The 22,936-nt window shown below is 39.4% G+C and overlaps 1 protein-coding gene across 1 annotated transcript in view; it reads right to left on the reverse strand.

Moving 5' to 3' along the window:
- Nucleotides 1–22,593, reverse strand: part of CERKL (ceramide kinase like) — a 142,759-nt gene extending 120,166 nt beyond the window's left edge. The window contains exon 1 of the mRNA XM_059052864.2: nt 22,345–22,593. Within this exon, the coding sequence (XP_058908847.1) occupies nt 22,345–22,582 (238 nt within the window). The 5' untranslated portion in view covers nt 22,583–22,593. The remainder of the gene's footprint in view (nt 1–22,344) is intronic.
- Nucleotides 22,594–22,936: the final 343 nt, after the last annotated feature.

Below are 22,936 nucleotides of genomic sequence, written 5' to 3' on the forward strand. Positions count from 1 at the left end.
CAAGAGAAAAGGCTTTTAGATAGAGATCTACCCTGACTACCCAATGATCATTGAATAAAGATTGGGAAAAAAAAAACAAAAGGGAGCAAGCCATGTAGTTACAGGTCCAAAATCTCTCATCTGCAATTCTAAAATCCCCAAAGCTCTGAAAATTGTTTATTTTTTCTTAAATCATTTGGCAACAAAACCTGAGCTGACCTCATTTTGCCCCAAAATTGGACCTGAACTGACCATGAAATGTTAAGTCTTTATTTATGCCACTTAGCATAGATATTCTTAATATTTCATTCAGAAATATTAATGTTTGAATATGCAATGCTACCTGAGGCTAGTTGTGGGTTTTACATACGCATAAACATATGTCCCGTATTACCTTTCTAAAATCAGTAAAGAGCTGAATTTTCACACAGCTGGTTCCAAGGGTTTCTGAACAAAGGGAAAAGTATAAAGGCCCCGTGGCAAGAGCATACTTGGTATATTCCAGAAACAGCAAGAGGTGTCTGGAGTTAGTGAGAAAGGGGGGAAGGTAAAACATGAGAATACAAAGGTCGGAAGCAGGCAGACTTTAGATTTTATCCTGAAAAAGATGTGAAGTCACTGGAAGTTTTGGAGCAGAAGAAAGATGTAATCTGACATATAGTTTATAAGTATCGATAACATTCTATCTGATACATAGAGAATAGACTGACAGGAGACATGGTTAGAGACAGAGAGACTAGTAAGGTAGCTTATACAATACTCCAAGGGAGAAAAGATGGTGTCTCATACTAAGATGATGGCAGCAATCCTGTCCAATTTTGAATATATTTCAAAGAAAGAGGCAACAGGATTTGTTAGTGGATTGGACGTAGAGTGAAAGAGAGAGTGGAATCTAGCAGATCTCCAGTGTTTTTGGCTTGGGAAATCAGAAGGATAAAGTCTCCATGTACTGAGATCTGAAAATCTATAGGAAGTACCTAGATGGAGGTTGCAGGAGAGAACATGGAGTTTATTTTAGAACAAAATGTTTGAGAAATCTGTTAGATCTCTAAGTTGAAATTTAAGTAGGCAGTTAGGTTTATAAATCAGGAATTCTGAGAAGAGGTCTGGACTAGAGATATACATTTGAAGGTCATGGGTATTTAGATAATATTTGAAGCCAGAAACTAGAGGAGGTTAAACCAAAGAGAGAATGGAAACAGGCAATGGGGTCAGAAGACACTCATGGAAAAATGAGGATAGCCAAGAGATTAGTCAGAGAAGGAGCAGGCCAGTGGGGTGGGAGGAGAACCAAAAGAGTGACATCCTTAGAGATACAAAAGTTGTATCAAGGAGCACAGTGTGATTTAGCTGTCAAACCCTGTTCAGAGGTGAAGTCAGATGAGGACTGACCTTGACAAGTGAGCTGTGGAATGATGGGACTCAAAAGCCTGATCATAGAAAATTCAAGAAAGAATGAGAAACAAGGTAAGACTGTGAATGTAAAGTAAGTCTAACTAGACTAAAAAGTTGGTGGTGGGGAGGGCCAAAGAAATGGACCAAGCACTCTACATGGATTACCTCAATTCATCCTCGTAATAGTTCTACAAGGTAGAAATTTTCTCACTTTACAGACGAGGATGTGGAAGATTGGCAGTGTGCCCATGATTTTAATAAGAATGCTAGAAAATTCTAGCATTCTTATCCAAGCATGTCTGATTATCAAAGCACATCCTCTTATAGTAATGGACAGCTTCCTATGAATTTATCATATAAAATATATCATATATGTTTATGTTTATGTTTGTTTATATTTATATTTTATCAGATAAAATATAAATATTTATAATATAATAATAATATAAATATTGAGAAAATGACAACATCTTCTCAGAAAGGACACTGTGTGGGTGTTAGGAGACCTTTGTTTTAGCTCTAGCTCTGTCACCAATCTTGAGGCAAATGCCGTAACTTTTGAGCTTGATAGCTCATTCCTAAAATAAGGGAATTGGAATAGATTCATTCACTCAGTCAGTCAGTCAGTCAACAAATATGTACTGAGTACTAATTTGCTGGACACAACTCCAGTTGTGAAAGAAACAGTGGTGAAAAAAGAAGGAACGTACCCTTTAGTGAGGAAGATGACAAATATTCAATACAAAAGTTGCTTTCAACTCTAAAATGCTACAATAGTTGTTAAATAAATATTAATAATAGACAAAAATTCCATTCCAGGCTAGTGCAAAGAAGTTGAGATTTATTATATCACTGAAAACTCACAGCACTGTAAGCTGGGCACTATTACTATATCCCATATTTTACAGGCTGGTGGGAGGCAAGGAGAGATGAGCTTAGAGCTTAAGTAGCTTGCCCCACAGTTACATAGGAAGTGGCAAAGCCCAAATTCTAACATATAGTATGGCTCCAAAAACCCATCTTTCAATCACTCTCAATAGTAAGTTACTACTATAATATCTCATTTTACTGGTGTTTGGCTCTCCTCTCCTGTTGTTTTTCTTGATGGGTCTTTGAAAGTTCAAAATGGGAAAGAGTGAGGAGTAAGAGAGAAAAAGAAAAACAGTGAAAGAGAAACTGCAGAACTAGAAGTGAATATTGATATAAAGACAAAAATCAAGAAAACCAAAGCAGTGAAGTAACACGAACAAAAAAGAGGTTTGCGAAGCACATGAAGGAAAGAGAACAGCAGCCCTTGAGGTCCTGCATTAGGTCAGTGACCCACCAGGTGCCACATGCCTAACTGTACAGGACAACGGACAGGCCTGGTGAACCGGGGCTCCTCCGAGGGGCCTGGCCTCTCCCATTCTATCAAACTCGCTGCCCGCTTATCAACCCTACTGAGAATCAACACTTCGAATGAGCCTAACAGAGTAAATATGCTCTGTAAAATATTTCAGAAAGGAGCTCTGGATACTTTCCCATATTTTTTGGTACAACCATGTTGAAAAGGAAAGCAGTCCTTGAGGGTTCAGAGGTGAAATCCTTACAGAAATCCGAGACGGAAAAAGGAGGCAGAAATGAGTTGCCTGGTCTTAGGACTACTGAGGTCACCCTCTGATTTTCAGCAGACAGCTAGTGTCTGGCTCCGCTCTTTGCATCGGGGATGTCCAGCCAGGACCAGGTGCCAGGGACCCTCACAGGCTGGGAGCCATTTTATCTTCCCGAGCTTTCCACATAGAATGGTGATATTAGAATAACTGGATTTTTCATTTTGAGGAACTATTCTTATAGCTGGCATTTTCCCCTAGTAGTCTGAAGATTATTTGGAGATCATCTTGCTTTATAAATTGTGGAGACAAGAAACGTATCTCCCATTAATAATCTATCTGGTTCCAAAATTTAAGTGCCTACTATATTTAGGTGTTTTCTGACCTCAATATTGCAGATTTAAGGATGATTAGATATGGCCTTTCCCTCTAGTGGTTCAGTATATTGGGGAATGGAAGCACAGTGGGTACTAGCCATCTTGTGGAACTTCACCAGATTCATATTTACAAAGTATTCCTTCACAAAAGGATACTGGAACCCATCAGAGATTTTTTTTTTTTTTTTTTTGTGATATGCGGGCCTCTCACTGTTGTGGCCTCTCCCGTTGCGAAGCACAGGCTCCGGACGCGCAGGCTCAGCGGCCATGGCTCACGGGCCCAGCCGCTCCGCGGCATGTGGGATCTTCCCGGACCGGGGCACGAACCCGTGTCCCTTCCATCGGCAGGCGGACTCTCAACCACTGCGCCACCAGGGAAGCCCCCCATCAGAGATTTTAAGAAACAACTACCCAATCTGTTTCGTCTTTCTGGTTTCTACCCAGAGCACCTTCTCAACACAGATTCTGATTCATTCAGATGTATCAGTACTATAGGCCTCTTTTAAAAAATAGTCCTGCATTAAAAGGTGAAATTAGAACTAAATTTCCCTCTGAAAAGTGTGCTTTTGTTTATATTTTCTTTTACATACTCTTCTATATTAGCTAAATTTCTACAAGTACAATTTATATGTATAATCAGGAAAAAAAACATTTTAAAGCTGTAGTTTTTATTTGCCTGAAATTAGTTCTCTATTCCAACTGTTCCCTTCCTTATCTTCTATTAAGCATCTAAGAATGACTGACTAAAGAGGAAACTATTGTATTCACAAGCTCAGCTCCTTCCCAAGTTATCAGTAGGTATAAAGCTAATACTAAGTAGTAAAGCTTTTCTTTACATATTTGCCAAATTACCTTACTATACATATATTCCATTAATGGAATGGAAATATGTTTCACATATATTCCTGGCAAGGAAGCAGTCAGTTTTTTACTGTAAATGGCATGGCACAGAAACACAGGCAATTGAAAGCCGGATGACAGGCCTGCCGAGCTAGGCACTGAATCAGATACTCCATCTCACTTAACCATAAATTATCTTCAGGTTATGGTGACAATGAAAGGAGATAGCATCCCTGTTTCTTGATTTTAGAGAAGACCAAACAGATCCTCAGAGAGGTAAAGGGGCTTATCAATGACAGATGTCAATGGCAGAGCATAAGACTGAACTTTAAAACTCATACTCTTTTTCCCTGTTCTACAGACTAGAAGGACTTGCAAAGAACCACCTTGTTATTACAACAATATTATTACGTGCTTTATGATTAGGCTTTGAGAAGATATGGTTCATTCCATAGCATGGGTTCACACTTCAGCATATCTTCTGCTGTCTTTCTGAAACTCCAAGTTTCAGAAGCAGCACTTCAGGTTTTGTTAAGAAAAAGGTCCCAAAGAGAAGCAGCAGAGATAAGTGATTAAAAGCTATGGCTTCTTATATAAAATAGATAACTAATGAGAACCTACTGTATAGCTCAGGGAACTCTACTCAATGCTCTGTGGTGACCTAAATGGGAAGGAAATCCAAAAAAGAGGGGATATAGATATACATATAGCTGATTCACTTTGCTGTACAGGCAGAAACTAATACAACATTGTAACTCCACTGAAACACAACACTGTATACTCCAATAAAAATTTTTTTAAAAAGAATTTGGTATTATCCAACATTAAAAAAAAAAAAAAGGTATGGCCTCTTAGAAACGGGGCTAGAATCCAGGCTCTGCCTCTAACTACCTGTGTGACCTTGGAGGAGTTACTTAAACTCTTTTTTTTTGCAGTTTTCTCATATAGAAAATGGGGATTATAATAGCCCTTACCTCTGAGGATTGTTGTGAAGATTTAATGAGTTAATATGTAAGATTCTGGTAACAGTTCCTGGCACATACAATGTGCTATATAAGTGTTTATCATTGTTATTATTATTACCTGAACTAATTCAACAAATCTTGCAGTCACCACACCAGTAGCTGAACTAGATAAACCATGAAAGTAGCATGTGTGACAGAACGGTACTAGGCAGGAATGATTAGAGGAGACCTCTTCCGTACACTCAGAATACAAAAATGCTCCGGGCTTGTTTTGAATTCATAAAGGTAACTCCTAATATTAGGGGGCATCCTGATTGCCTTCCCTAAAGCAGACTTGGAAACACCTCCCTTGTTACAAAGGGTCTACTAAGAAATTTATGGAATAGGTTAGGAGGAGAAAAGTAGGAATTGAGAGAATAAAGACAATATTAGGAAGATAAATTAGAAATAATAGTAAGACTTAGGTAGACTTTCATCACATAATCAAGACAGAACATCTTTTTTTTTTTGCGGTACGCGGGCCTCTCACTGTTGCGGCCTCTCCCGCTGCGGAGCACAGGCTCCGGACGCGCAGGCTCAGCGGCCATGGCTCACGGGCCCAGCCGCTCCGCGGCACGTGGGATCCTCGCGGACCGGGGCACGAATCCGCGTCCCCCGCATCGGCAGGCGGACTCTCAACCACTGCGCCACCAGGGAAGACCAGAACATCTTTTAATTGGTTATGTATCCACAGTGATCCCAAATGAAATGCTCAACTTATAGTGGCTTTATCCCATGAGAAATAACATTGTTGTTCCTATTAGTTAACTTAAAAGTCTTTCAAATTAAACGAAAAGGGGAAGAAAAAGAAACAATAATAAAAGGAGAAAAGTACCAGAAGTTGACTCACATGTCACTACTACTCTGATTCTAGCTAGGCACAAATATTTTCCCAAATATTTTGGGAAATATATCAAGTTCAGTTTGTATTCATCCTGAAAGGGTTTATGTGCCCCACTCACAATGCAAGGTCTTCATCAATTCCACCCCAGGATGGGACGTTTCTGACAAACACTGATGATGATGTAGCGTGGAACAGAAATTTGATCACAATCACCTGGCTTCATCACCCTGTGGTATTTTCCTTGGATTCTGGATTTTGTTATGGAAATGCACAGACTGTGCTGAGGAGGAAAATCTTAGCATACTCTATTACTGGCAGGAAAGTCTGCACACATCACTGCTCTGAGTGCTGAAACACTAGATGGTATGAGAACACACCAGCTCCGAACGTGACATTCTCCTTATTCCCCATTTCAGTTCCTCAACAGATACGAAAACTATGCCACAGCAACAGTTTATGGGTGAAGGAGTTGCTAAGAATTTTTGACGAAGTGATGACCTATCTGTAAGCACATCTACGGCAACAAAATCACATGCTAATAACCTGAGATACAGAAAATAAAACCCATAGCATAATTATTCCAGAATATTCTCAAATTATAATGTCTTGTCCTGAAGGTTTCATTTGTGTTCAAAATCTTTCTGGGAAAAATAAATGTAAACAACCCTACACTTAGATGATCTTGGTGATAACTTGCTGTTTAGACCGTGACTATCAACAAACTCTTATTTAAAAACTTCAGACTCCAAAAACCGACACCATCAACTTCAGAAATTTCTGTAAGAACCTCCACAACTTTGTAGCTCCCTATTTAAGCAATGGTTTATACAGTGCTTCTCAAACTGACCTCCAGATGATTCTAGACCTTCTATGATACAAACCTAATGAGCTCTGCTTTATCTATTGGGGAGGGAGGAGAAGGTGTTTTAAGATGCCCTTGGAACGAAGAGATCAAAATTACAGAAACCACTGCTTTAGTACAGTTGTTGGTTCAAGTAACTGTGCTCTCACAGTGCCCACTGTATTCAGAGATACTAGGGTGCTTGAAGATCAGGGATCCATCCATTTGTTTAAAACACTCTATTTTCAGTGGACACTATACTAAAAAAACAAAGGCAGTAACCTACAGAGACATGCTCAAAAGCCTTAGTATATTAGGATTTGGACTCTTCAAAACACTTTCCAAAAAGTTGTTGAAAGAACTTTCTAAAAAATAAAAGTGAGGTCTTCTTCTGCTCTTTAAGGGGGCAGATGAGCTAAAATTGACACAAGTTCAATTTCCTTGTAATGTATTTTACAATTACATTATTTTTCCAATCCATGCATGCTGTTACTACCTATACAAGATTATTATAATCTATCCCAGGTAATTAGTGCTGAGATCAGCAGTTTAATGCCCTTTGTTTGCCAAATTTTTGTTTTCCCAAGGACCAATCCCACTCTATAAAGATGTGTTTCCAGGATACATATAATTACGCTGGGTACAACATCTGTTGCTTTGCATGTTCAGAGGCCTACCAAACCAAGGTAAGGACACGCTTCTATACCTATTTTAGGAGAATGGCTGAAGTATTAAAAGCTTAAAGATTCAGCAGAAATTTTTTTTTAAAAAGGCAGTATTTATCAAAAGTAAAAGCTAATTCTAATTTAAATATTTCCAAATAGAATTAACTCATTTCAGCCCTTATTTAGCTAAATGTTAACATGGTTATTATATCATTTTTCAATTTATGTTTCCTATGATTTCATATAGGAATCCTAGTGAAGTTTCTACTTCAGTTATCCTTCAGAAGCAGACCATCTAACCAAAAACAAACCCCCTTACTCCAGGACAACAGAGAAAGTAATAATGGTGACCTCTTTTTTTGTATTTCACCCTTTCATAGCACAGTGGATTCAGATAACAGAACAGCATTGCATTTTCAAATGTAGGTCAGTACTCTGTACCACAAAAGTGAATTGTTCAGACTTAAATAAAGCAGAACAATATCGACCCAAATCACTTCTCTGCATGGCCTTCTAAGGTTGCCCAATAATATGATAGTCCTAAGAACTTCTAAATATGCAAATATTTATTGGCAACATTTACCAGGAAGATACAAAATGAACACTAATTTCAGTACTGAAACCTGAAATAAGCCCTTAATAAACGGGGCAAAAAAATCCTACACAGTCATCTCTCACCAAACATTTGCAGTCATAGACAAAAATATTGAAGTTATGAGTTCATCATGTTTTCAGAAAATTTTAGGACAAGCAAACTCATGAGTGTCAGTGTATTCAGATGTATTTTACAATCTTTGAGATCTGCGCTTACCATATATAACTAAGATTGCTATTTGGCCTGCATTTAGACTGATTAGATATGTCAAGTTCACACAGATTTAGATTGAGGAAACCTATTTAAAATGTTAAAAAAAAATTTTTTTCCAAATCATTTTAATATGTTTTACCTCACTTGACTCTTCTAACAATTCTTATTTCCTAGTATTATATATAATTTGATGTAACCAACCATACATTAACTATTATATTAAAATCAAAAAGAAATAAACCAAAAAAAAATCACCTGTTAACAGGAATTTGGAGAGAGGGGGTAAAACCGACTTTCAGGATTGGAAAAGATTTAGCTAAAGGAGTACTACAGTAAATCCACTTGTTTTGGATGGAACTGTGTCTCTTCAAAATTCACATGCTGAACTCTAACCCCCAGGGTGACTATATCTGGGCCTTTAAGGACTACTTAAGTTTAAATTAGGTCATAAGGGCGGTCCCTAGTCTGATAGGACTGGTGTCCTTATAAGAAAAGGAAGAAACACCAGAGATCTCTGTCTCCATGTGTGCACAGAAGGCCGTGTGAGGGCACGGTGAGAAGGTGGCCATCCATAAGCTAAGGAAGCGAGGCCTCACCAGAAGTCAACTCTGACAGCACCTTAATCTTGGACTTCTAGACTCCAGAACTGTGAGAAAAAAGTAAATTTCTGTTGTTTAATCCACCTCATCTGTGGTATTTTGCTATGTCAGCCCTAGTAGACTAATATACCTTCCTTCTTTAACTTGTCCTAAGTTTTCATTTCCTCTATAGAATCTCTAAATTTTCTACACCCGGTGGTGACCTTTTGTCTTATCACAACATCAAGCAAAGTATGGCAAACAGAGAAATGAATCATTTTCCTTTTTTCCCTCCCAGGTTTCAATATTTCCAAATGTGAACACTGAAGACTATTGAATGCCAAATGGAGAAAAAACTTTAAATAATTACTTAGGTTATCATTAATTAGAATGCTGGAGTTATATTAGGAGGACACTAAATTATTTTAGGTGGGAATTAATCAGGATAGCAAGGGATGCAATGCAGCCCAGAAACGACAGATGAGGGTAACTGAGAAACTTGTGTAAGATTTGAAAGTGCCATTTACAATATTTTTCATTTTGCCTTCATAGGGGATCAAATACAAAATCTCTCAAGAGTCCTTGGCATTTTTGCTCCCACTGGTTCTTTAAACATTTGTACTGGAACTAGAAACACTTCCTCCTTGAGCTTCAAAACTTCGGAGGACCCAGCATGGCTACACCTGAAAAGTTAAGGGTCAAGACTGACTCAGGATTAAGTGGAGAAACAGGTCAGTTTGAAAAGGTTCACCAAAGTCCAAAAGTGACCAACTAGAAAAATGGTCCTTCATCTACCACCACACCTCCACATCCCCACCCGCACCCCCAGTCTCCTGCTAATGCTGCTCCTAACACAGCTCTTGCCTGGAAGCTCAAGTTCTGATTTAAGGGGCTGAGGGAGGGCTTTAAGAAGGTCCCATATGGAGGAAGAGTTTGCCCCAAGCAAAATGTTCCCCCATCTTACCACTCACCCTAATGCTTGTCCTCTCCTGCACTCGCACATGATTTAAGAGTCTCAGAAAAGGGCTCTGGAGTATGGAAATCAAAAAGAGAAGAGAAAGAAAGGGGGACAGAGCTTATTCTGGGAATTTTTCTAAAAGTAACAACTAGACATTTACATTTTGCTTTTCTCGTATATCATTTTAACCCTAACCATTTGTAAGCTAAACCATCTTCAGGGTATTAAAATACCATTTCATGAAAGTATCTGTCTGAAATGAAAAATACATGGTACTGAATTTAGTATTTTGATGGCAGAGTTAAATAAAATTATACAAATTATTTATATTTTTTAATAATTTATTGTGAATATCAACATATCATCATTTAAAAAGAAAGTTTCCACAGCTTCTGCTGTTCTTAATTAGTTTCTGTATCTTTGCCTTTCCCAAATCTAAAATAAGTTCCTGATATTACATTACTTTCTGTATTATCATCTGTAAACTTTGAGAGGCATTATTAAAATTCAGTGGTTAACAGAACTATTTAATTTGGAAATATGTATTAGCCGAAGACACCATTAGATTTATTCTCATATATAGGGATCAGGGAAACAAAGGAAAGAAATCCAATTATTTAAAACAGTAATCCCTTAACACTGGGATTTTGTTTTAATTATAAAGAGTGTGTCTTATTAGAAACAAAACAAAGCCTTGTCCTTTAAGGGAGAAGCCCCATGATTCTCTAGTGAACATGCAAGCAAGATTTCCTAAAGAATGCTTCAACAAATTAATTTTGCTATTCTTCCATTTCCCATGATATAATTGACTTCTTAAAAAGAGCATCAAGTAAACAATTATGAGCCCACCTGTTCATGATATCATACCAGACACCATACGAAGTTAATGAAAATAGATTTCATTTTGTTTCCTGCTCCACTCCACCATTGATAGTATGACAAAATTCTCGTTATTAAAAACTAACAACAAAAAGTACAGGCAGTGATAAGTATTAAAATGATAATTGTTAAATAGTCTTTATCCTTCAAATAGGACTCCAGATATACCCAGTACCTGAAAACCCTTTTCATGAATGTCTTCCCCCATCCCCATGGTTCCTCCAGTGCCTTGCATAGGGTAAAGTTGCCAGAGGGGTAAGAAGCCATGACTTAAAGTAAATGGCCTGCCCTACAAGAGGCAAGAAAAGTCATTAGGGACTTCCCTTAGTTGGTTCTACTCCCATGATAAACAGAGCAAAACTAAAACACTATTTGAGGAAATTACACCCCCTTTGGGTCCAGCCCACTAACCCACTTAAATGGTTCAGTGTTGAGCCCAGAAGGCTGAGGGAAATCTTTCTTTCTCAAGGGACATTGAGGCTCCTGGCTCTCCTATTTCAGACCTAAGAGAAAGCTATTTAGGTACTCAATACAGCCTCATTTGGGCTTTATCACTGAAACTAAAGCTTTCCGTCATCCTGTCACCCCTCACAGAATTGAGTTTTGGCATGGAAGGCACACAGACATCACCAAGGCTAAAGCTGAACCCCAGCAGGTCCAGCACCTAAGGTACCTGGCAAGGGCATCGGCTCAGTTTCAGCCAAGAGATGGTAAGCAGGAGACAGAAGGTTGTCCAAATGACATAAGTTACCCAAGGGACAAAGAGAGACTAAGAGCAGCAAGGGCTACTGAATGAGCATGGAGATATAAATGATGACACGCTTAGAGTCTGGAGTGCAACAGCTAATACATAGAAAGCAGATGAGTAGAAAATAAAACTGAGTGTTCTATTATCTTAATAATATAGGAAAGATTAAGGACTATACCTCATGTATATTTACTTGATTGGGTTTAGAGTTGGGATCAAGTATGCAGGTAACACAAAATTTTATAGACAATGTCCTCTGATACAATAAAAGGAGTTGGAAAAATCTATATATTTTCCACTGGTAAACATGGGTAGATATTGCTATTCAAAGTCCTGTTTTTCATTTTGTTGATGTTCCAGGTTTGTTTAAGTACCATGAGTACATGGTCATATTGCTTTCTTTGAATACGTAGCTATGACTTAAGAAATACATTTGAGGAAACAGAGAGGAAAGCAGGAAAGAAAATGCCAGACAATGGGAATCTGGGACCACTGCTTCTTAGTCAAGGTCACACCAAAGCAAGTAAAAGAAGGGATCCCACCCGTAACATAATCATTGGCTTATGTTCTCTAAAGTTTTTCCAATCTCCTAGAGGAAAGATTTCACAACTTTATTGAAAGTTCATTTCCTTTTCCTTTGTCTGCCCTTACACATCCATTGAAGATTCGCAATTAGCAAAGGATATGAACTGACCAATGATACACCACAACTACTGCACACTTTTGTAAAATTGAAAGAATAATTTCAGAACCATTAGAAAGCAATTTGGGACCTAAAATTTTGGATGCTAAAGGATCCATTAAAAGGGCACTTTTCTATTTTAAAGTATCAATGACACAATCATGAAGAGAGATTTTTAAAATAATGTGCACAGGCAGTTCAATTACTTCCTGAATTATGTCATAAAGCTGAGTCAAAATGTTGTTAATTAATATCAGTAATAAAAAAATAGAAAGTGAGCTTACTCTAATGAAATACTATAGATTTCACATTAAAAAGTGACTGACAGGTCAAATTCTAAAAAAGAAACTGTAGATATCACCACAAAACTAGCAGATGTTTCTTGGGGTCATTTGTACAAAAACATAAGCATATGTTAAAGAAATCTGACACTATCATGGAATCAGTTGGTGTCTAAAATAATAGCAGCTCCTTATGGCAATATGGTAATATCCGTATCAAATGCACAACACATTATGTTGCAACAGTATGTGCAGACAAAAGAGCATCAGTGGCAGCAATAATGACCAGTGCTTTCATTAAGGTGAAAAAATAAAATTAGAAGGTTATATCCAGGGCATAATTTTATTTAATAGTAAACTGAACGTGATAGACAGTATGTTGAATTTTCCGAGTTTCCATTTAACTGATTTTATTGAGGTTCTCATAAAGGCAGAATATGAACCAAATAAGAATACTAAAGTTTTTCTATGGGCCTCCAACATGGGTTTTCTTCAGTCTACCCTAGAATACTGAAGATAGTTGTTATTTTCAAAGCTAATGATAATACTTGGTTAGTTTAGAATATGACCAAGAATTCTCCACTTCAAAATCAATGGTTTCAACCTGGTGTCCTATACTCAGTAAAGAAATAGGTAACTGCTGAATCTTTTTAATGTAAAGCAGCACATAATTTAGTAAGTGTATTATCACCTTCAATCTCAGAAGTCTAAGATCCTCTAGAATATTCCTTGTTACTAGTCATATCACCCCAAAGTATACAACGTACACAACGAACGGATGCTAATTAAATGTTAATGAGCGAAGGTCTTTGAAAAGTCAAAATGAAAAGGCATTTCATAGCTTTACATTGTTGGGACTCATGTTGCGCTCTAGGAAATTTAGATTTGAAAAAGCACTTAGAATTTCAATGTACATATCTTCCCATGCAGATGAACTGGATGCAAAGTGATTCTGTATGCACCTAACAAGGTATTCAAGTACCAAGAAAATCTGAGTAAAAGAGGTTCCCCCATAAGATGTCTCCATGGCATGAAGCTCAATAACAGAGTAGGTTTGGTCCCAGTGTAAAACATTCAAACAATATGGAAAATGATAGATTTGTCTTCCATTCAGAAGCTAGAATATCAAAATATTTTTCCCCAAAATATGAAAAATGCTAATTCAAAGAAATGGAAATAATTTTTAGAGAAGGATGTATTTTTACTTTTAAAATGAGTGTATTATAAATCAAATCTCATGACAAAAATGTATCCACATTATTTAGTTTAAATATTTAAATATTATCTAAAATAAGTGGGCTATGAATGGAACTTCAAAAATGCATTATATTCACCAAGATTTCAACTGTAACAAGTTTTCATCTGTATAATGAAGACCACAACAAAACATACTATCTAGACTTTACACTTTCAGTACATGAAAACATGTCTAAAATATAAGGAAACCAGTAAACTCTAACAGTTGTTCAATTTTATTGTTCCTATTCTTCCTGCACAGATGGGCACTAGAAAATACTTTGAATTATGTGTTTGTAACATTTTACTAAGCTTGAAAGTTTAATTTGGAACAAATATTATTTGTATTAGACAAAAAGATTTCATGAAATAAATGAATTTTTTTAGTTTAAAATGATATAGAAACAGTTTTTATACATATAAAAATTGACATTTAAAATTATTTCACTGTTTTATATTTCAATAATACCTAAACATTATGGTTGTACAAAGATCATAACTTTATTTACCAATTTTTAATGAATAGTGTTTTCTGAAAATAGCTTTAAACTCTTTTTTCCAAAGTAGCCCCAACCTAGTAAGAAAGGGCACAGAAGGAGGGCCCAAGGCTCATGGAAAACATAGATCTTAAACTTGATAGGATTCGACTTATAATCCTTCAAGAGCAATTTCTCAAGCTTATGCATTCTTCAAGCTTACCATTTCCCTTCTGTTTGGACATTTTGCTAGTCTTGGCATATGTGATTCTTGGTAGAATACATTTCGAGTGAGATCATTCTTAGATTGGCAAAATAGGAAGCAATTTTACCTGTGTCCACTATCCATTCCATTGTCCAAGCTAAAAATCTCAGCTTCACCATTGTTTCTTCCCTTTCCCTCAAACCCCACGTCCTCCAGGTTCTATCTCTGACAATATCCCTTTGCACCTGGCCTCACCTCTCCTCTCCATTCTCCCTGCCAAATACACATCACCTCCTAGATCTTCTGGGGTACTGGCCACTGAAATGTTCTCCATTTATAATCCATCCTTCCCCCATGGTTGTCTTTCTAAAACCCAAACTCAATTACTTTAAAAAACAAAAACTTGATATCCTCTGACACTCGGCCTTTGCCACCCTTTACTCAACCCTCAGTTTAAGACACCAATTTCCTGGCATGATATTCAAGGCCCTATGCAAACTACTGACTTACACAAAGGACTGTCATCTTCTCCCATTAACATACACTCTCCCCACAGGCTATGGTCTTATTTTCCACAAAGGTCAAAGCATTCTTTCCTGATTTTTCCAAAATATTACTTCCTATAACGTTTCCTTATTCTTTTGTGCTGCCAACTCCTAATCATGCTTCAAGGCCCACATTCAAGTTTACCCTCACACCCCTCTGCAGCTTTCCTTGACCTCCCCCCAGCCCACTCAAACAAAATGATTTTCTCCTTTAGCTACATTTCCTTGGTTCCTTATAATGCCTTGTAATACCTCAATGGCACATAAAATAGACTACCTAGTTATTTTGCTGATCAGTCTCCCTGCAGATTGTGAATACTTTGAAGCAGAAATTGTGTCAAATTGATTGTAGCATCCCTGAAACCTATCAGATACCCTAGCACATAATGGTTGCTCCCTAATATTAGGAGGAATAAGCTAAAACAGTGAATTATTTAAAGAGGAAAATACAAGTTAAAATTATGCCGAGAAACCATTTCTTATCTCAAATTGGTTTTTTAAAACAAGGTCTGAAGGCTTCCCTGGTGGCGCAGTGGTTGAGAGTCCGCCTGCCGATGCAGGGGACACGGGTTCGTGCTCCGGTCTGGGAAGATACCACATGCCGCGGAGCGTCTGGGCCCGTGAGCCATGGCCGCTGAGCCTGCGCGTCCGGAGCCTGTGCTCCGCACCAGGAGAAGCCACAACAGTGAGAGGCCCGCGTACCGCCAATTAAAAAAAAAAAAAGAAGAAGCCATGGCTAGCAAGAATTTCTTCCTTTTGTCCACCACATACACGACCAGAACTCACTTGCTCAGCATACACTACCCCCACCATTGACATCGTACTTCTCAAACTCGGGCAGGAATACAGTTATATGGAAGGAATTAGAGAGGCCTATGCTGAGGACTTTGATGATGTTTGTAGATTTGTCAATATTTGAAATGTAATCTAATAACCTAGTCAACTAATGGACTAGGCAGGATTAACAATAAGGTTCAAAATGAGCATTCTAGTACTGAGATCACAATGAATGATATATTCTATATCCCTGGCCCTTTAAACAAGGATGTAATTTCCCAAATTACAGAGGGTACAAAAATGTCCAGTCTAGGCAATAGCATCCTCCTGTGTACCCAACCTATCTGTTGATCCCTATTATCAACTGCCATGGCTCGCTGGTTCTTTAGCTCCATCATGTTCGGACTTCGGCAGTTCACTTCAGGTCCTCCTGCTATGGCGGATTCCATCTGGATCAGCCTCTACCGACCTTGATCCAGTTTATCTGATTTGCAGTTTGTACGTCCCTTGCCTTCAATGCAAGTACCATTCCCCACTTCTAGGAGGATATTTTTGTGCCAGTTGCAGCCTCAAATACCCCCACGTGGAGGAGACCGAGAGGAAGGGGACACAAAAGTAGACCAGTTTTTAAAAGTGTTTGTCTTCAGATGGTGCCACATGGCTGTGGTATATTTATGAAAAACACTGGGATGCAGACTTTCATGGGGTCAAGGTACACAGGCTAGTACAGTTATTTCAAATTTACTATCCCTATAGTAAGAAACAGATTTTTTTGCCAAATTTTAGTTTAAATAAATCATGACCGTGAGGAACAAGACTATGGTTTTAACAGACAAGACTTCAATTTTACTGTCAGCCAATTAATTCACAATAACAAAAGCATGTTTTTGGACTCACAAAGTATGTTAAAGGGTTCTGCCACTTGGGCATCTCTAGACTCAGTTGTTTTATCTTTAAATCGGCAGCTCAGATTATATGGTCATATCAGTTCTATGTTGAGATTAATTACTGAAAACTGTACCTTACTATAAAGATGCAAACCCATGCCTGGGAATAAAGGGAATAAACATTTTCAACTCATCTTGTGTCTGTGCATAAGAGCTACGTTGTCCAACGCGATTGCCACTAGCTGCATATGGCTATTAAATTTATTAAAATTAAATAAAATTTAAAATTCAGTTCCTCAGTCACACTAGCCATATTTCAGGTCCTCAGGTGCCCCAAGTGGCTGGTGGCAACCATACTGGACAGAGCAGATACAGAGCGTTCCATTAGTGCAGAGAGTTTAACTAAACAGTCATGCTTAGAGATTCATTCTATATTTTGTTTTCCTGTGTGGACCAACTTAAGAAAAAGCTAATATTCATACAATATGAGCTTTATACAGTATTTATACAATAGGATAACAGACCTGTCAAAGTATTTAAAAACTTTATAAACATTACATGCAGTTGCCTGGTAAGCTTGATTTTTCGCACCCAGCTTTTAAAAATTCCTTCAAATTTGACAGCTTAGGAATACGCTAATAATTTATTTAAAGAAGTATTTTTCTTCTTCATATGTAGACTGGTGAATCAAAGCATCATGTTTTACTGAGTAATTAGTCCTTCAATAATTCACATGAGTAATGGGTCATTTCGGGGTTTAACCCCTGCTTCCATTATTTCTGACCAACGGTTTACCGACAGATGTCTCACTTTGGATATACACAACAGAAGCCTGGGATCTGTTTCACGTACATCTGTTCCCAAACAGCTTAGGCAGATTAATACTTAGAATGGACCCAGCTCTGCTAAGTCTCATGTAATCACTAACTCTTGTTGTAAAATTGATTGGTTTTTTTCTCATTTTCACATTTTTCCACATTACCTTTCACGTTGCAAAGTTTCCAGCAAATGAATGTCTCTATAAACTTTAAGGACAAGAAAATTATGAATTCCCTTATAAAAGAAACACTTTCAAGACCTTATTTTGAAGCCCAGCTTTTTCAGATTTTTCTGGTTACTGCTCTAATTAAGCTGAGCTCAAAGTCGTGGTAGGAATAACCCTTTGAAAAAAACACAACATGAAATGGTGTGACCTGAGGTAGTAAGTCTAAGAATAATAAGAGAATTGTAAACCATAACTAAGATTTGAAACCTTCACCATATTTTTAAAAATATTTAAAACATAACATTCTCATGCTAATCAAACCTATTGTAAGATCCTTGCCCTGAAATTTAATAAGAGGGCACAGAAAATGAAATTGAAGAAAGGATAAGCTAGTCCTTTTGTCCATCATGAAAAATCTGCTCGTGACTAGCCTTATCCCACTATTTTCTATCAGAAAGTGGTTTCTTCCTTTCCAAAGACAGAACCTGTGCTGAGGTGACTGCCCATCGCTCATTATTGTGTCCTGAAGCTAGGGAAGGGGAGCAAGAAACTTGGCCCATATTTCCCATGCGGTTCTTCTAATTAGAAATTCATTAGGGCTGTGAAGCTTTGGTGTAAAATACAAGTCTTCCACACACACCTGGCAGCTGATCATTAAAACTTTACTCAGGTTTATTACGATGTCCTAACACCAAAAGTCTATAAAAATAGGTATTTTCTTTAAAATGCAACTTCACAGAGTTGATGGTTCTTAGAGATCATAGAATGTAAATGCCTCATTTTGCAGATGAATAAACTGTCACACAGAGCAGTTAAATGACTTGCCTTAAGTCAGTTACACCCATTAGTTGTAGACCAGACCTCAGGCCCCTTGGTGCCCACTCCTGAAACCCTTCCTACACCAGATGGGAGATTACAGACAGCGGGAGTGGGGAGCCTGTAAAAGATCCTGTAGTGCTTTTCATACTTCAAGGTGCTATTCATTAGTAAATGACAAAGGTGCCCAGTGTGAGATAACAGAGACTTGTGGGCATTTGGCATTCCAGTCATTGAGATCCCTAAATTAATCATCCTTAACTGTACTAAAATATGAGCTTAATATAGTCTAATGCTATGCATTACTGACTCTCCCTATCAGTAGCTTTTCCTTTATGGGAAAATCTCATAACCAGGTCTCGCAGTACAGTAAGCAGATTCTGCACTGGGGATACACAAAAATGCTTGTACCTTCTGCTTCCATCTAATGTTTCAAATAGAAGTTTACCACTTGGTAAGCGCACATTCCTAGAAGTCTATCCTCGGTTGAGATTTAGAACAATGCCAACAGGCCATCAGTGATAACTTTGAAAATGTTGAACTCTGAAAATATCTGATCCAGTAACAAGCTAAGGGCTAAATGACAAAATACACATATTGGTCTATGGCATCTGCCCATACCCCCTTTCTGAGTCTCTTCTCAATTTTTCTTTTTTTTTTTTCCTTGCGGTACACGGGCCTCTCACTGTTGTGGCCTCTCCCGTTGCGGAGCACAGGCTCCAGACGCACAGGCTCAGCAGCCATGGCTCACGGGCCCAGCCGCTCCGCAGCATGTGGGATCTTCCCGGACCGGGGCACGAACCCATGTCCCCTGCATCGGCAGGCGGACTCTCAACCACTGAGTCACCAGGGAAGCCTATTCTCAATTTTTGACACCTTACAGCTGGTCCCAGGCACCATGTAAGGGGCTAACAACACTGTGGCCTGCTCTGCCTAGACAGGGTCCCATGACCCAGACACGCCTGACCTTTCTCATTTGGCCTTAAAATCCTCACCTGACCCCTCTCCCATTTCTTCACGAAAGGTTTCACTCTTTCCCAGAGCTCAGAGCGCTAACTTGGTAATTAACATGAATAAACTCATAGGATTCCACAAGTAAAATGACTGTAATTTGAGATTCCAATAGAAAGATCATTAGGCACCATAGCAGGCAATAATGAAGATATTTTCTGAATGGATGATGCCCTTTTGTGTATACAGTTTGCTTACAGATGTGACATACTGGTCAATCTATGCCCTGGTCATAGATTGCTTTCTTTTTCCATCTTACAGCTGAGCAAGATGAAACCTTCTCAGCATGATGCTAACAATGGAGAAGTAGGCCAACATTAGCTGAAGAATGTTTTGTAAAAAGAGTTCTAATGCTTTAACAAAAGGGGAGGGGGGTACTCTTACAGGTGATGAAAAGTCACTATTAAGTAGCAGGGTAGTAATCAGATTATAATTCAATGGGCAAAACTAAAGTTCATGAGACCAGTTAACAAATTCATTCATGTAACAAATGTTTATGTCAGGCACTCTTCAAAGCACTGAGAGTAAACAAAACAGATGTCCTGAACATCTTCTCTCTTCTCATGTAGATCCCGTCTCTGGGAGCTACACCACTAGTTCCCCCCAGTTCTCAGGCCTTCAGATTTGGTCTGAATTATACAACCAGCTTTCCTGGTTCTTCACTTTGCAGATGAAGAAGAATAGCATATCTCAGGCTCCATAATCCCATAATCTTCAATTCCCATAATAAATGTCCTCAAATATATATTGTACTGTGTATTTTTTTCAAGGTTCTATTTCTCTGGAGAATCCTACTACGTGTCATTATAAATAAGCCAAAACCCATAGAATTCAGAACACCAAGAGTGAACCCTAATGTAAACTATGGACTCTGAATGATAATGATGTGTCAGTGTTCATCAGTTTTAACAAAGGTACCACCTTGGTGGGAAATATTTATAATGGGGGAGGCTATGCATCTGTGGTGAGCAGAGGGTATATGCACCTTCTGCTTAATTTTGCTGTGAACCTAAAACTGCTCTAAAAACAAAGCCTATTTTTTTAAAAATACAAAAAAACAAAACAGCTACTAAGGCATTATGAGGTTTAAAAACTGAGTGTTCTTGCAAACACCTCATACGATCTAATAATGCCCAGCAATCCGACCCCACCCCTACCCTTTCCTGGAACAGCCAGGCACTGGCCAAGGAGCAACAGACATGGTCTTCTCCACTACATCCTCCCACACCCCGTCCTCCCAAGTATGGCAACCTTAATGTAGTTTTTCCTCCATTCTCTGGACCAATTTCATTTGTCTTTCACCACGCACATCTAAGCTAATTCCACATCAGAGAGTATTTCTCACATTTAAACATAACTCTCAATGCCTCCTTTTCTTTTCCCACTCTTATTATTTTACTAAGTAAAACATCTCTTAGTTCCTTCTACAAATAGAAGTGCTTACTAAGGTGCTAGGCTTCTGGACCTCCAATTTTCGGGGCCCAAAGTGGTTTGCATACTACGTGTTAGGTACAAAGAAAGGGTGGTACATCTAAGTGAAGGAACAGAAAACCAAAGTGTTTTAGGTCAAAATTAAAGATCAACACTTGCAACCTTTAGAGTTATAACTGTCGGGATGTCTTTTTAAACTCTACAGCCAGGAATGCTAATTAAGCCTATTTTTCCTCCATCACCACTCAGTATATAAAAGAGCATTTTTTGTTTTCATGCCATTATTTGACTTTTCGTGTACCAGTACTGCAACACTGATTTGAATACCTCTCGTTGCACAATGGCTCATTTTATTCCTATAGTATTTCAGCTTCACTGTAGGCTAAATCGACTCTTGTAGGCCAATTTAAACTCTAAAGGTAAACTTCTACTTCCCCAAATTCAAACAGACTTAAAAGCTAAACAGAATAATTCTATGTCCATATCCCTAGCTTTTAACTCAAAGGTTCTAGAAAATACTCCACACTTTGGTTTTCAACACACCTGAAAACATTTTTAATTAAAGTCAAAGGCAGTTTTAGTTAAGTGGACCAGCAGGACACCTGCGGCAGAAGCGGAATTCCCAATCAGAACCAGCACTGGGTCCCTGACTAGTCTGTTTTGTTAGATTTTTGTACACGAAACTTTAAAACAGTGACATTTTTCTATTCCTTGAGGTAAACAGCGCATTGTGTCTTGTTTGCCAACGGGGAAGGAATTTTTAAAAATTTCGTAAGTTAGCATTTAGAGGGGACCTGTACCACATCCCAAGTTTTCCCCTAAATCATCTCTAAGACTTGAAATAGTTCTATTGTACAGAATTATAACACTTTCTAAATAAAGGTTTAGGTCTACAGGCAAGTGCACGTTAACAACAAGATGATTCTAAAGTCAATATTAAACACGAAAACTTTCTAGACTGACCTTTAGACTTGATTCTAGACAATGGCAAGGAATGTGGGGGATGGAAAAGTCCAGAGAGACCAAAAGTTGGGGTGCAACTTTCAGAAGTCAGCAAAATGAGAGCTGGATTAGGAACCCACGCGTAGGTATACTCGGTAAAATGCTTATACTTTCAGCGTTACCGTCAGAAGTTGACGGAGTAAAACTTCAACTTGGAGGGGAGGAGCAGGTGACCTTCCCGCATCTGGAAAACAACACCCCTTGCGGGGCTCAATTCTTTCTTCTGAGTCACAGAGCAGAAGCAGAGTGTGACGCAGGTTCCGGGATGGCACCCCAGGCGGAAAGCCAGCTGGGAGGGGACAGGTACCGGGAGGCCCCTGGGGGCGGCTCGGATTCTCGCCCTCTGTCGGGAGGGAGGCGGCGGCGGCTTCTGGACGCGGCAGCCCGCTGTGGCACAGGCGGAGCTTGCGGAGGGACTGCGCCGGGAGGAGGGCGTGGGGCCGGGAGAGCGAGGAGGCACCGCGGGGGGCGAAGGCGCCGGGACCTTCTAATTGGGACCACTCACCTGTGGGGCGCTCGGGCTGGATGGGCTGCCACCTCAGGGCCCGCTCGCTCAGCACCACGTCGCAGCTGTCCCTCCCGATCTCGAAGATGCCCCGGAGCAGAATCAGATCGGCCGCCGCCTCTGGCTGCTGCCCGGACGCCCACAGCACCGAGGGCACGGCGTCCGCCGCCGGGAGTGCCTCCTCCTCCCGGCAGCCCTCCAGGGCGCTCACCCGGCCGCCGCGCCTTCCCCGGGGCATGGCGGAGCCACCGGCTGGGCCCGAGCCAGGGGTCTGGGGAGGCCTTTGGGGGAGGAGGTGGAGACCGCGGCAGCCGCGGCTCTGGCTGCGTCCGGCGCTGCCACAGCAACCGAGCGCCGGGCAGAGACCCAGGAGAGAGGCGGGGCGGGGCGCGCAGGCGGAGCCGGCCTGACCTAGTCCAGCACCTTGGCCCGCCAGCCTCCTGCCTCTGCCACTCACTACAACAAGACCCCAGTCCAGGAAGACAAATAAGTGACTCTCTCCACCTACTCCCTACAGTTGCTTGAGATTTTGCGCACTGCGTTACCCGCCAAAATATAGGCCAGCGCTTCTCAAACGCTGACTTGCATACTC

This window comes from Kogia breviceps, chromosome 2 (genome assembly GCF_026419965.1).
Source record: "Kogia breviceps isolate mKogBre1 chromosome 2, mKogBre1 haplotype 1, whole genome shotgun sequence".
NCBI lineage: Eukaryota > Metazoa > Chordata > Mammalia > Artiodactyla > Physeteridae > Kogia > Kogia breviceps.